The sequence below is a fragment of the Centrocercus urophasianus genome, unplaced genomic scaffold (genome assembly GCF_019232065.1).
Source record: "Centrocercus urophasianus isolate 14NV4802_14NV808 unplaced genomic scaffold, USGS_Curo_1.0 seq_74, whole genome shotgun sequence".
Taxonomy (NCBI): Eukaryota; Metazoa; Chordata; class Aves; order Galliformes; family Phasianidae; genus Centrocercus; species Centrocercus urophasianus.
Genome location: NW_024885355.1, coordinates 1689152 through 1703216, shown reverse-complemented (window position 1 = coordinate 1703216; position 14065 = coordinate 1689152). Strand labels below are relative to the sequence as shown.

At 41.7% G+C, this 14065-nt stretch overlaps 1 protein-coding gene across 1 annotated transcript in view; it reads left to right on the top strand.

The window, feature by feature from the left end:
- TENM4 (teneurin transmembrane protein 4) overlaps window positions 1-14065 on the top strand; it is a 594301-nt gene that overhangs the window by 433473 nt on the left and 146763 nt on the right. The window contains exons 12-13 of the mRNA XM_042838225.1: window positions 7618-7719; window positions 11962-12156. Coding sequence (XP_042694159.1) covers window positions 7618-7719; window positions 11962-12156 — 297 coding nt within the window. The remainder of the gene's footprint in view (window positions 1-7617; window positions 7720-11961; window positions 12157-14065) is intronic.

Sequence of the window (14065 nt, the reverse complement as noted above, 5' to 3'; positions counted from 1 at the left end):
ATCTCAGCAGGTGAGAATGCGCCACAAGAAGGAATCAGTCCTTGCACATTTCTGCTCAGAAAGGAAGAGGTGGATCAACAGCGCACTGGACCCAGCATTTTCACATTTTCTTTGTTTTCAGAGCCTTATTTTTTTCTTCTTTATTTATTTTTTTATTTGGCTCAAAATGTCAAGGCTGATGTTTCAGATATCTGAAGCGTGTTTTATCACCTCTCACCTCCACGTCTCTCTTGGCATTGTTATCACGATTACAAGAGCAGGTGACAGTTCTCTGGGCTTAGAATCCTACCTACCCTGCAGTGAAATCCAATCGAGTAGCATCATTTCTTTGAAAAATAAACAAGGCTGCAAGCTCTGCAACTGGGAAGTAAATTAAATGCTAGCTTGTGTTCACAGCGCTTCAGAATCTTCTTTGCCTTTAATGTTATACTGCCTGACTTCCTATTCAAATTACTGCTAATACAGTCAGGGCAGTGACAGGGGGCATTTTTGTGAAGGAGAGACATGATTGCAATGAGCTTGCAGGTGACAGTTTTATCCTGGACAAGCACTGGATCTGAGAAAAATAGCTCGTGTCTTGCTAAAGCTGAGCTGGTGCAGCAGCACAGAGTAAGGTGAAGTGATGCAGAGTCCTTCACCCTCCCATGAGATGTAATTCACTGCAATGTGACACTGTGCTCTCATCGTGGCCCCTTTGCACTGCTGAGGCTCTCATAAGGGATTTCAAGGTTAGATAGGAGCCAAGGTCTGATTACCTGCTGCCCTGCTCCACCTGCATTGCAAAGCATCTTCCTTAGCTGGGGGAACATGACAAGACAAAGAATAGACCAGTGGACAGTCAGGAACTCTTACTTTCTGTATATATTTATTTGATACAGTCAACAATTCTCTAAATATTTGTCCAAAAGTAGGGTTTTTTTAATTTACTTACTTTTTTAAAAATTAATGCATCTCTGTAAGGGTGGAAGGTTATAAGGAAAGGCTTTTATTCTGTAGATATGGCAACTTCTTCAGGCCCTGCAGCTTCATTTATGTTGTCACCAAAAGATTTTGAGGCAATTTCTCATGCAGAGGTAGACTACTCACAGAAGAGGCCAAAAGCCTGAATAATGCATAAATTCCAGAGACTGGTATTAACACCGATTCATTAAAGTACCATTTCTCTACTGTAGTGCTATTCCTCAACGTTTTTGCCACCAAATGGTGCCAGTCTCAGATCAGCTTCTTGAGGCTATCAAAGGAAGTGGTTATGTTTGAATTCATACAACCACACCACACTGAATGGCATTTAATCAGTTTGTAGAAAGCTGTCCTGGTGCTTATTGACTCCCAGGAAAGCTACTGTCTTCAATTGCCAGACAGATAACTATTTTTTCTTTGCCAATAGATAGCTGCCTCTAAATGTCTAGGGAATGATGATGCTTGGTGGCAAGCGTAGGCTATAAAATATTTAGCTTTAACACACAATTGTGTTACTGCAACCTCTAATAGGATTTGGTGTCAGGCAAACATCTGCCTTGGCCTCTGGCCCAAAGATACAGAAACAAGCTATTAAGTTGGGTCTTGCATAGTAAATAAATAAGGCAGGTGTCTGTTAAAGTGCCTGTGCCGCTGCCTGGCAAGCATGGTAAGTATCTAAAAGAGAAGTCCATCAAGAGGCCAGTCATTTGTCTATCTTCTTAATATGTTTACTGTATTTCACATGGATCCCATTAATTCATGCAGGTAATGGTAAGCCAGACCTTTATCTTGAGAGCTCTGTCACTGCCACGAGTCTGTCATATCAAGCACGTGGTGTATTTGTGATTACCAGCCTGAAAACATGGGAATGGTAACAATTAGCAATTTCCCACTGAGCTCACTGATATTGTTCAGTGACAGATAGTATAATGTGAAATCTAATTGTGGGTATGGGCAGCATCGTGCCAGTTTATAGCTTCTCAAAGGGTAAGTGGTGACTGTACTGGGGTAGCAAGCAATGAGGTAAATATTTCAGCCAAGTTTACCTTAAGATCTACCAGCTGTGAGATTACTCATCCCAAAAAAATATCCCCAGAGAAAGCAGCAAATATCCCAAAAAGTCGTCAGCAGCTGTAAGATAGTGTGATACATGCTGGTTTGCTCCAGACAATGATCTGGTTTCCTCTTTGATAACTGAAGCTCCTTGAAGAGTACTTCAGAAGGGTTTTTTGCTTGGAGAAATCTGTTTCACACTTACCAAACCATTGAATCACAGACTCATAGAATACCTTAGGTTGAAAGGGACCTTAAAACCAACCCAGTTCCAGTCCCTGCCATGGGCTGGTTGACCCCCACCAGCTCAGGCTGCCCGGGGCCCCATCCAGCCTGGTCTTGGGCACCTCCAGGGATGGGGCACCCACAGTTCTCTGGGCAGCAGTGCCAGGGCCTCACCATCCTTTGAGTAAAGAATTTCTACCTAACATCTAACCTAAATTTCCGCTCTTCTGATTTAAACCCATTCCCCCTTGTCCTGTCACTATCAGACCATGTAAAAAATCACTCCCCCTCTTGTTTATAAGCAACCTAGTACTGGAGTGCCGCCGTGAGGTCTCCCTGGAGCCTCCTCTTCCCCAAGGTAAACAAGCCCAGTTCCCTCAACCTTTCTTAATATGAGAGGTGCTCCAGCTCTCTGAGCATCTCTGAGGCCTCTTCTGGACCCGTTCCAACAGCACCCCATCCTTCTTGTGCTTGGAGCCCCTGCCAGGGGATGTATTACTCCAAATGGGGCCTCACAAGGGCAGAGCAGAGCAGGACAGTGCCCCCCCTGTCTGCTGTCACCCCTTCCATCTCTCATTTCTATTAACCTGGCAACACTTTTCTACATCTTCTCTGAAGTGAGGTAGGCTGGACAGGGGTAAGGGATAGTTGTGTACCTCAGACAAGACTGTTCTCCAGAACGAGACAGTGTGAGTCTGCAAGTAGCATGTCTCATTATGTTACTCACTGCTTCTCTCAGCAGAGATCTGCATGTTTACAGTATTTATTCAGGATATGACTTGTTTTTTCAGTTGCTAATTAGATTTAGAAGCTGGCAGGACAATTACTTCCATATGCAAGCTTCTGCAGTCTCCATCTGAAGCCACACCGCCTTGAGTTTTGCTCATTTATCCCCGGCGTGAGTTGTTTGCTTCCAGGAGGTTTGCTCCTCCTGCTGTTTGTTGTTGGAAGATGGCAAGGAAGCTGCATTTTCAAACTTCCATTTGGACATTATAGCACAATCATGTGAAAACATCATGCGTGTTTGACCTTCCAATTTATAAACTTTGCCCTTCCCAGCTGGTGACAATCAGATTATTTCAGAGATTTGGAACCCAGGAGAAAGCTGTGGGAGTCAGACTGAAAACAGGGAACATATATCTCCTTCTAAGAAAGGATTGTCATGGTCTCACAGTGAACTTTAACTCTTAAAAACAAAACAAATCATTGTCATGATTCTCTGAAGCAATTCCCATGGTGCCATTTGTAAAATGCCACATGGAGTTTTGTATGGATTGGAAAATATCAAGATAATTACTTGTAAAAGCTCACAGAGTAAGATGTAGAATGGAAACTAGAGGTTGGCCATTACTGGGCTTAATTAATGATTGGTAGTTTTTCATTGATATTCATTAGTAGCTACACTAACTGTGCTTGTTCTCAGAAGACATTCTTCCAGATAGTAGCTTTGTGCCTCTAACTTAGGGCTCCCTGGAATTTAAGTTTCATCTCATCTATCATCTGTGCCCCATTAAATAACATCTTAGCTAAATCCTTGCATCTGCACCAAATACCTAACTTTGTCCATGTGCCTTTTTATGCTTTCTAGGGTTCCCCCAACTGAGTTCACTAGACTTATTGCTAAATCACCTATAACATCCCATTTAAATTGAAAGTGAGGTATTGGAACAGTGTATGTGCATGCGTTTATGTGTATGTACACATCAGAAGGGGCAGAAAAGCAAGGCAGCTCTCCATCTAAGACTAAATTCAGTCTTGGTCTGAAGACAGAGGTTTTTATCAGATCTTTAGTGGCCATGATTTACTAATGCCTGCAGTGTTCAAAGTGAAAAGAAACTCCAACGTGTGATCATATCTAAGAATATAAATAGAAGCATGCTCAGGATTTTACAGACTTATTGCTCATAAGCCGTGTTTGCTCTCATTTGTTCTGTAGTCAGTGAGAAAAAGGCACATTCATTTAACACTTCATTTCTGGCAATACCTTACAAGGTGCTGTATCAGCTTTGGTACAAGAATATACTGCATGCATCTTCATCGCTTTTTTCAGTTTATTCTCAGAAGTGAAGAACTTCTGAGAGTATACAATGACCTTAATTGCCCTGAGTCATACCAGGCAAGCTAGTATTCTTAGCTGCTAAGAAAGTGCTCCAGCCATGGGATGGGGAGAATTTCTTTTCCTCTTTAGTTCATTTTGTCCCTATCAGTCAGGTTATTCCAGGGCAAAGTGGGTGTACACAAAATTAGAGTTTACTGGAAATGCTACCAAAATGCTCAGAGACAGTGGAGAAGTAGGAGGAAGGGTTTTTAAGAGCCTCTCTGTCATATCATGATGAGTTGACAGTTGGACTTGATGATCTTGGTGATCTTTTCCAACCTTTATGATTCTATGATTCTACTATTAATAGTGTACGGTGGTCAAGGCATGATTAAAAGTTACCAGGGTGCTTCAGTGAAGAAGTTACAGTGGGTTTCTTTCACCTGTCTTTATTCCTTTTCGGTGGTTCACAGTATGGCATGGTGCAATTAGGGCATACTTGCAGAGAACAGCCTGGGAAATCGAGGGTTGAGGAGTCAGTGAGAGGTGATATGTGTGCATAGCATGCGGTCTTTCAAAGTTAAATGCCAGAGCTGTAGATGAACCACTAAATGTTTGTGAATAACTTTTGTAAAGCATTAGTGTTGGTCTCTGTGGATGGGATCTGACCAAATCTTGATGTCTGTGATAACAAAATCTAGGTCTGAACTTGTTACGGGAGGAGAGGACCACAGCCGGAGTGAAGTTCATCTAATGGATTCACCCTAAGAGTCAGGAAAATATAGTTAGCTAAATAGACAACATCTCTTTGATAACTCTGAGCTTTAAGATCCCATTATACATAGCTACTCTGTTGAATGGGTTGTTGGATTTACCCTACAGTGGACATATGCTTGGTATTCTGAGTCTTTCCAGTCATGTCCTACTGTAGGCATCACAAGTTCATCAAGTACATTAGCTGAACCACAATGGAAATGCAATGAAATGGAAAGTATTATTTCCAGTGACAAAGATTACCCTTCAGCCAATGGAACAGCTGCCATGTTAGATGCTGCTTTACTTTTCAGATGTTTCTTTGTTTTTTTTATATTATTTTGCATAAATGTTATTATTTTACTTACATACACCAAGAAAGTTTTGTAGATATTTCGCTTCTTTTCAAGGTCTCAGTTTAATCCTTTAAAGCAAGAGCTTGAAAAAAACTGGAGTTTTCAATATACCATAGGTGTTGTCATGACACGGGGAGTCTGTCCTGCATCAAGCACTGACACAGGTATCCCCACTGACTTCAGAGGTCAGGCACATGTAACCTCACTGCGCTGTTCCTACAGCTTGCAGTCGGCAGCCCAGAATGACAGCGTGATGGTGAGGTTTCCCCAGCTAAGTGCTGCACAAATGCAGAATAACACAGTCCTGCTCCTGTTCCCAGTTTTCAGGCAGGAAAAAACAGTTCACATGGTGGGAGAAAACGATCAGGTCTTTCAGCCACAGCTATTAAATCTGCTTGCCCATCTCATTGTCTTGCTCTGCAGTGCTCACAGTCTGTATGTTCCCTATTTGTATAAACGTGTGTGTGTGCATCAGTAAGTAATTTTGCTTTCTACATTTCTGGATACAGTTCTTGAGAAACAGACAAAAAGGCTTTAAAAAGAAAAAAGGCCTAAAGCAAAATCACATTTAGTTTTCAGCAGTGAAATTAAAGCATCACAAAGTTCTGAAGATCATACATGTACAGGCTTATGTTATCTTTTAATTTGTGTCTATACCTGCTGCTAAGTGAGAGATGGTGCACTTGACTATCTATACTTTGACTATCTGTAAAAACGCACAGGTTTGGAGCTGCTATTTGTTTACTGTAAGAAATGCAGCAGCTGCTCTGCGACTGGGATAAAGGTGGCAGATCAATCCCAACATGTTGGTACATGCTGGAATTGTGTTTCTGTACACAGCAAATATGTGCTTAACCAAAGTGCTAGAAAACTGGTGGCACTTTCTCAAGCCTGCCTTGCTGCTTGGAGGTGTCTGCTTGTGCAAAGTCTTCTGCCAAGACTTAAAGCACAAGTGCTTGAAGCAGTTTTCATTATTTAAGCCTGCTGTTGCCTTTTGTGAATGATTAAATTATAGTACGTCCTTTAAAATGTCCCTCAGAAAGCCGTGTTGTTCAGAGAACACCCGTTCAGAAACAACCCTCCTTTCATTCCCAATTAGAAACTAATCTGCACATCTCTATTGCAGCTGTTTCTTTTCACTTACACCCAAAGGAAGTTCACAAATATCTTTGCTACCACAAAACCTCATGAAGTGCACTAGGAAACTGCAGTCATTACTCACATATCCAAGATTTCCACCCTGCTCCATGATAGATGCACCGCTGCTGTCCCTCCTGTGTAACTGAATCCAGTTTTAATCACATATGCATCTCCCCCAGAGAAAATGTGAAATAATAGTATGGAATGAACTACAGCGTTCCATCACCTTTCCAAGGCCCTATCGCATTTACTCAGTGCTTGCTTACAGTTTAGTCAAGAAAATGATTTTCATTCTTTTTGAAAAGTGATGTTTACCAAAAGATGTCTTTGTTTTTCTTTAAAGAAAGATAAGTTTTAGCCCAAATACAAATTTAGCCCTAGACTGTCCTCACAATAAAATAAAAGTGCTAGATATCATTTTGCTTACCTGTTAACTTTCCGTGGAAGATGAATAGCCACTGTTTTTCTGAAGTCAGGGAATTTAACATGCTAACTAGAAACAGAAGAAAGAGTGAAGCAATACCATTCATGTTCCACTGAGATAGAATGTTAGCCCCAGCACTTCAGTCTGTTTGTATAATACTGTAGAAATAATCCATCAACAGCAAGCAGACAGGAGGAACCAAGTGGCTGCCACCAGTGAACTTCATAGGGGAATATGTCTATCATAAATCATCTGTGTTGGGTGCAAATAAATGCCCCATTTCACTTGCTCCGCTCAACAATATCAGACCAAAAATGCATGTTCTGCAGGGAGAACTGTGTCTGTTGTTTCTCTCCATTACATTCAGCAAGGGAAAATGGTCAGAAAAATAATCAGGGTGAAAAGTTCTCAGGTCCTGAGTGAGGAAAAAACTTGGTGGGTGCTGAGTGGCTGTGGTTTCGGTCGCAGTTTGCAGTCCCTATGCACTGATGTGAGATGTTGAACCATCCATTGCTATGAATGGATGAGCTCCCATTACAGGAGCTCAAGGCTGATGCTTCTATTCCCTGCTGCAATGGTTGTTTACAGGTTTCAGCTGTCCTGTCATCCAGAACCTTCCCAAACTCAGTGGTGTTTTCTTGCCTAATCTAACTTTTGTTTCTTTTCAGAATCAGTGGATAATTGTCCCAGTAATTGCTATGGGAATGGAGACTGCGTGTCTGGGACTTGCCATTGCTTTCTCGGCTTTCTGGGCCCTGACTGTGGTAGAGGTAGGAATTTCCTTGATTAACTCTTCACTCCTCTCCTTCTGTTGTTTTTTTCTTTGTCAAAGTTACCTTCATGCCTATGCACTTTGCCAATTGCACATTACCAAGCCTGGGGCTGCTGCAGGAGCCAGGTCAGATCTGTGATTTTTTTTGTTACTTGTCCTGATTGCTGTGGCCTTAGCAACAACGTGACCCCCTGTCGGTGCATGGACAGGCAAAATGTCACAAGAGGAATTTTCCTTTTGGGAATTACTTTAGAAAACATGACTTAAAAATGTGGTGTTGCTGCTTATTTGGCAGACTTCTCCATCACTCTGTAGTGCACCATTTTAATACTTTATTTTAAGACACTGATTGTAGACTAGGTCAGTACATTTTTCATTGTTGCAGTGCTTGCAGGATAGCCTCAGCTATGTCTGATGGCTGCAGGGAGCAAGGGAGGAAGCAGAGCAGTGGGAAGCAGGGCTGGGTATGTTAGTCAAAAGTGGAAATACTGGGATGCCTTGGGAAGGAGGCTTACCCAGCAAACAGTGCAATACATTTTTCTTCTCAAGTGAAAAGTATTTTTTAATAAATCGTTATGGAAGGATTTTCACTTGACCTGAAATTTTTAGGTTAGTTAAACATTTAAAAAACAAACTGAATCACTTTCAGTAAGAACATGTTACAGAGAAATCTAAACGTCACACGTGGAAAATACCAGAATGCTGTGCTTCAGACACTTTTCAAGGTCTTTTTTTGGGGGGCTGGAAGAGTTGAACAGACACAGTGCAGATTTATAATTCAGTGTATGGGGGATATTGCAAAAAGTCACTGCCCACACAAGGAGCTGTGCTGAGGCAGCAGGTCAGGCCTTCACCCCAGCCCATTGCTTTGTCTGGGAAGCAGGCTGGGCTCCTTCCCAAGAGAGAAATCTAAACTCTGCCCAACCCCGCGTCCGCTCCCACTCCCACTGAGGTCTGCTGTGCCTGTGTGAGGCTGGGAGCCACATCCCTGCAGCCCAGCCAGGAGATAAGGCCTAATGCAGCCCCGCAGGCTGGGTCCCGGCTGAACCCGGTGGAGTGTTGGAGGTCGCAGCCCAGTTAGATGGATGTGGCTGCCTGCATCCCCAAGAGCTCTGGTGTCAGACTTCTTGCTGACTCAGGTTGGGCTTGGTTTGCATTTCCGAGCTCCTTTGTAAGTCCATGCAGCTGGAGACAAAAGGAGTTTTGCCATCTCTCACGCCTCCTGACTTCAGCTAGGGGCAGAAGTTCGGGGTTTGTTCCCTGAGGGCTCCCTGCAGAGTCAGGGCAGGATGAAAAGCTCCTTCATTGTCAGGCAGAATATGTGAATGTTTAGTCAGAATCAGGGGAGCTTTCCTCCTTTCCAGGACTCCAAGTGGCCACATGAGCATCTCCCATTTCACATGGCTGCTTACTCTGGCTGATATGAACACGCCTGATTGAGCTGGGCTCCTATCACAGGTTGCTGTCTACCTTTATGAAGACAGACAAATACTTGGAGAGTCAAAATGGAATTTGCATGTGCATTCCCACCCTCAAGGCTTTTTCAATGAGAGCTTGCCGTGAACTTAATATACGAGGCTCCCAACATTGGATAACTTTTGGTTTTCAAGGGAATAGAAAATGCTGCTTTTGACCTAAACATGCCTTCAAGGACAGCAACTGCAGCATATGCAAGACTGCTACAGGATTTGTCTGCAGCTGTGTGTCAGTTTCTGGATAGAACAATAATTCTTAAGTTCTCTGCCCAAGCCAGGATTTCTAGGTCACAGATTTCTTGGGCTCCTTTGTTCCCATTCAACCTTGCAATTCACCTCCCAAATCAGTGTGAAATTTTCAAACAGAAATATGTATAATTACATTATTAACCAATTACATAATTGGAAAACAACTGTATCTTTAACTAATTATTTTAAACAACATAAATGAGAGCAAATCACCAGTGATGTTTTCATGGGCCTTTTGAAGGCCTCCTTGAACATAAAGAAGGTGTTTTTAACACTGTCTGCAGAGTAAAACAAATAAATGAATAATCTTGCTCTGTGATGCTGAAGTGGTGTGCATTTGGGCTGTTGCTTCCACACTAGAGAATTACTGTGATTTGGGCATCTTAGAAATTTGTTGGAATGGAATCAGAGTGATCAATTTAATTATATGTTTTTATGCGTGGAAAAGAATTATGCAAGTAGCAGTGGAAAGAAATCCAGAAGCCTTCTTTGTCTTTATTCATTATGGCATGCTACAAAGGAGCTCTTGTTCTTCCCATTGCCTTAACATTGGCACAGCACTTTCCAGCTTATGCTGAAGGTATTCTCCAGTCTCATTAAAGATGGCCAGCAATTTATTTGATCTCGTACTGAGTGATCAGCTGTATGTAAGTCCTTTTCACGGGTTAAAGGCAATTATTCTTTCTTCTCGTGGCAAAGAGCTGCTAAGGATCCTCCTCCAGTGCCTTGAAAGAGCAGGCTCCATTACTGAGCATTTGAAATTTGAGATAGGAGGGGGAAAAAATTCCATCAGCCTAGCTGAAAAGTGAAATTACTGAGTGAGTTTGCTGTGAAGCATATCTATAACACAGTGTATCTTAAACAACTTATTTCTTATACTGTATATTATATTGCCTTGTATTCTCCTTGCAAGTGATGCACACCACTGCAGTGTGCTTTCTTTAAAGTGAACAGAGCGCTCCTTGGTAATAACAGTTGTCAAATTCCTTTCTCTTCTACATTTCTTTTATTATAATTCACTGCATTTCAAACCAGTTTAACAGTCAGAGCTGATAATGCTTTGTATTGTACAGAGTGCACTGTAATTCTGTAAGACTCAGACTTGTCTATAATGATAAATGAAAACAACATGGATGGGCATTACACAGCTGCTATGTGAAGAGGTAGTAAGGGAAGAGAGGAGTGTTTCCCTTAGCTATGGTCACAGCTCTTTCTGCACATACTCAGAGCCAGGAGCAAAGCAAAAGAAGCATGTTGAATTCATCACATGCCCAACAAAGAGGAATTAAGCTGTAGATGGGACTATTCCTCTCCTATTCATCCTGCATAAAAATGTTCATTGATTGCTTTCGTGAGGGGCAGATGAGAAGCCCTGCTGCTCTCACAAGAGGATGATGTGCAACAGTGAAGGAGAGAAATCTGAATTGAGTATGTCCTTTCAGGTGAGTTTCACTGAAAGCAATTGTTGAGAACAGAATTTCAAGAGACAGTGGGCAGGAAGGTGTTGCTTCTGAGGGCTTCCACGGACAAATCAGAACAGAGGACAACACAAGGCAAAGGTGGCAACTGCAGAGAAAGAAAAAGGGAGCAAAGATCTTCAGAGAGCAGCCGAAGGAAGCCTGGAGAATAGCAGTTACCAAAGCAGAGGCTGTGGAGGCTGGGGTTGGTCCCTGATGCCTTCTTTCACGGGGAGCCAGCTCTAAATCTTGCAGTTCATCCCACCCTCTTCTACCTGACTTTTTTCAAAGTTAACTCAGATTATGCAGTTAAAATTCTGGAATCCACCATGCCACAGCTTGAGCTTGTTGTCTTCCTTTTCTCCCCATGAGCATCACTGGCTGGAGCCCAGGAGGTTCCCTCTCAATATCAGAGTTTGTATTTAAAAACTTTTGTTACAGAAAGCTTGGAAAGCCAAGAGGCATTGTGTGAGATGATGAATGGAGTCCAGCAGAGGTCATAAACATGGGCTGGAGTTGCAGCTGATGGTATGACTTGAGCTAAATCAGGGAAATGGTATCAACGTGGCATTCTGGAGTCTGAGCAAAGAAAGTGAAAACTGTAAAGCTGAGAATTACAACAGCAAAGCAGGGGGGTGATTGGTGTACAGCTAAGATCTGCAGCAGAGGCTGTGTTGAGGCAAATATGAAGGCTGGCAGCAAGTCAGGAATAGCGATAAGCAATTTAAGGTCAGTGGTGCTGCCAAAGGAGACACCAGTGCATAGGGAAGTCAGAATGCAAGAAAGGTCTGAGGTTAGTGAAACAAGTATTGTAGACACAAAGCAAAGAGGTGCTCTAACTCAAGAGCACTGTTTGTTTTAAACATTCGTAAGAGAATGCAGTTGACAGCTGGATGTCTTCCCTGTAAAATAATTGGTTTTGGCAAAGAAAAGAACAACATACCCCACTGAAAGAGTCTGTACAAAGAATATAAATCCCATGCTGGACTCCTGTGCTCTTTTTTGAAGTGAGAATTGTGTACAGTTGTTTTTAATGTGATTTCTATCATCCTTCCCCAGCATCCTGTCCAGTGCTGTGCAGTGGGAATGGGCAGTACATGAAAGGGAGGTGCTTGTGCCACAGTGGCTGGAAAGGAGCAGAATGTGACGTCCCGACCAACCAGTGCATCGATGTCACCTGCAGTAACCATGGGACGTGCATCATGGGGACCTGCATCTGCAACCCAGGGTACAAGGGCGAGAGCTGTGAGGAAGGTATTTGCAAGATGCATTCAATTAGCCTTTGCTTCGATTGTCATTACGTAATTATATGGATGGAGGCAATTCACAATGGGTCTGGCACTTAAGCAGAACAGTAATAGGCACCTTAGGGACACAATAGATGGATGCAACATAAAAATGATACGTTGAAATAAATTGTCGTTAGATATCATATTTGTTCAATAATTCAATGAAAAGCCATCAAAAGCTTCAGACAGACAAATCTAGTTGAAAGACCAGAACACCTAATCATACGTTCAAATGTTCTTATTAAAGCATCATTTCCATTTACACATCTGAACATGTAATTACTTTTACAGTGCTTTCTTCTCTGTTGTGCTATGCCAAGTGATTTCAGTTGCTTGCATATACAAAATGGTGGCATATGAAAGTATTCGGTTCTTTAAAAGCTTAAAAATGCTCAGCACTTGAATTAAATTCTGCTTCAAAATCAGATATGATTTTAATAGCTCTTTCATAGCTTTATGTACATATTTTTTTTCTTACATTAACCCCCAAACATTTTTCATTTACATTTAGATTCGTGACTCAGAAATGCAATGCCTTTTAGCTCTTTCGTCTGTTTGAGCAGGAATAGGAATTTGAGCAACCTGCCACCATAAACCTTTATCTTCCCCAGTCTGTGACTGCTTCTTATTGCTAACTGAAAAAGTGGACAGTTTTGTAAGTGTACAAAGCATTTGGACAGTTACAAGAATGCATCCGAAGGTGTCTGATTTACAGAATACTCTTTGGTGCTTTAGAAAAATGTTGTCAGAATTCTATACAGAGGACCTGAAAGGTAATTATGTTTAAATTATGCTTCTATAAATGCAGCTAGAAGGCTTCTGCACCGCCTGCTAGAGTTGAGACATCAGCTTGATACATGTGTAAGAATCATTAGATCTTGAATTAATTTATAGTTGTCCCCATGCATGTGAGATAAAGATTTCTCTGAAATGGCTTTTATTTTACAGACGATGGAAATAGGCTGAGCTGGATTCAGACATTGGAATGGCATCTAATTCTTTTGATGCATTTTGTGTGTTGGAGTGGGGTGTTTCTAATGTACCATGGCTTCTGTGTTAGAAATACACACATAGTGTTAGAAATGAAGACAATATCAGCTCAGTAACTGTAAGCCACCTCCTGAGAAAGCTGCACTGTGGATTAAGAAGGCACAAATCAGTGAAGTCATGGGGCATGCAAACCCTGAAGATGGTGTCTACTGAAGTGCCTTTAAAACATCTCCACAGATCTCATTATTTACAAGATCATATCTTTACTGAATAGACAGAAATGAACAGATACTCATTTTGCCTTCAGCAAGTCATGTTGCATGTGTGTAAATCACACAGTAAGGTTTGTCCTTTTTTTAATAGGAGCCTCTTTTCCCTGGTCGTGTTCAAGCAGAAAAGTCAGATAGTGCTCCACTGTTCCATGCTGTCACTGCAGTAGGTGACAGCATCAGTCCCACTAGGTAACAACCTGAAAAAGAGCATAGAAAACATGATTTTCCTTGTGAGCTGTTTGGGATTTCTCTAATTTTGCATTTGTTTCTCATATTCCAGGTCTAAGTGATATTGTGTAGTGAGGAGGGGTGGTAACTCAGTAATACACCATGCAGAACTCTTCACAACATGCATACATTTATATATACAAATTTATATTTATTTAAATCTATCCAAAAGTTGATTTATTCCATTTTTTAAATTCTTTTTACTTTTTAATTTCTCTTCTAAAAGCCACCATCTGGCATCGATTACATTGCAGCTTCACTCCTTACTCAGTATTTAGAATGGGTTTTCATTCCAGCATTTCTTCTTTCTTTTCTTTTCCCCCCACAGAAGTTCAGCAGTGTTTATAAAACACCGGCCAACAATCTTACAGGAGTTTTTCTTTT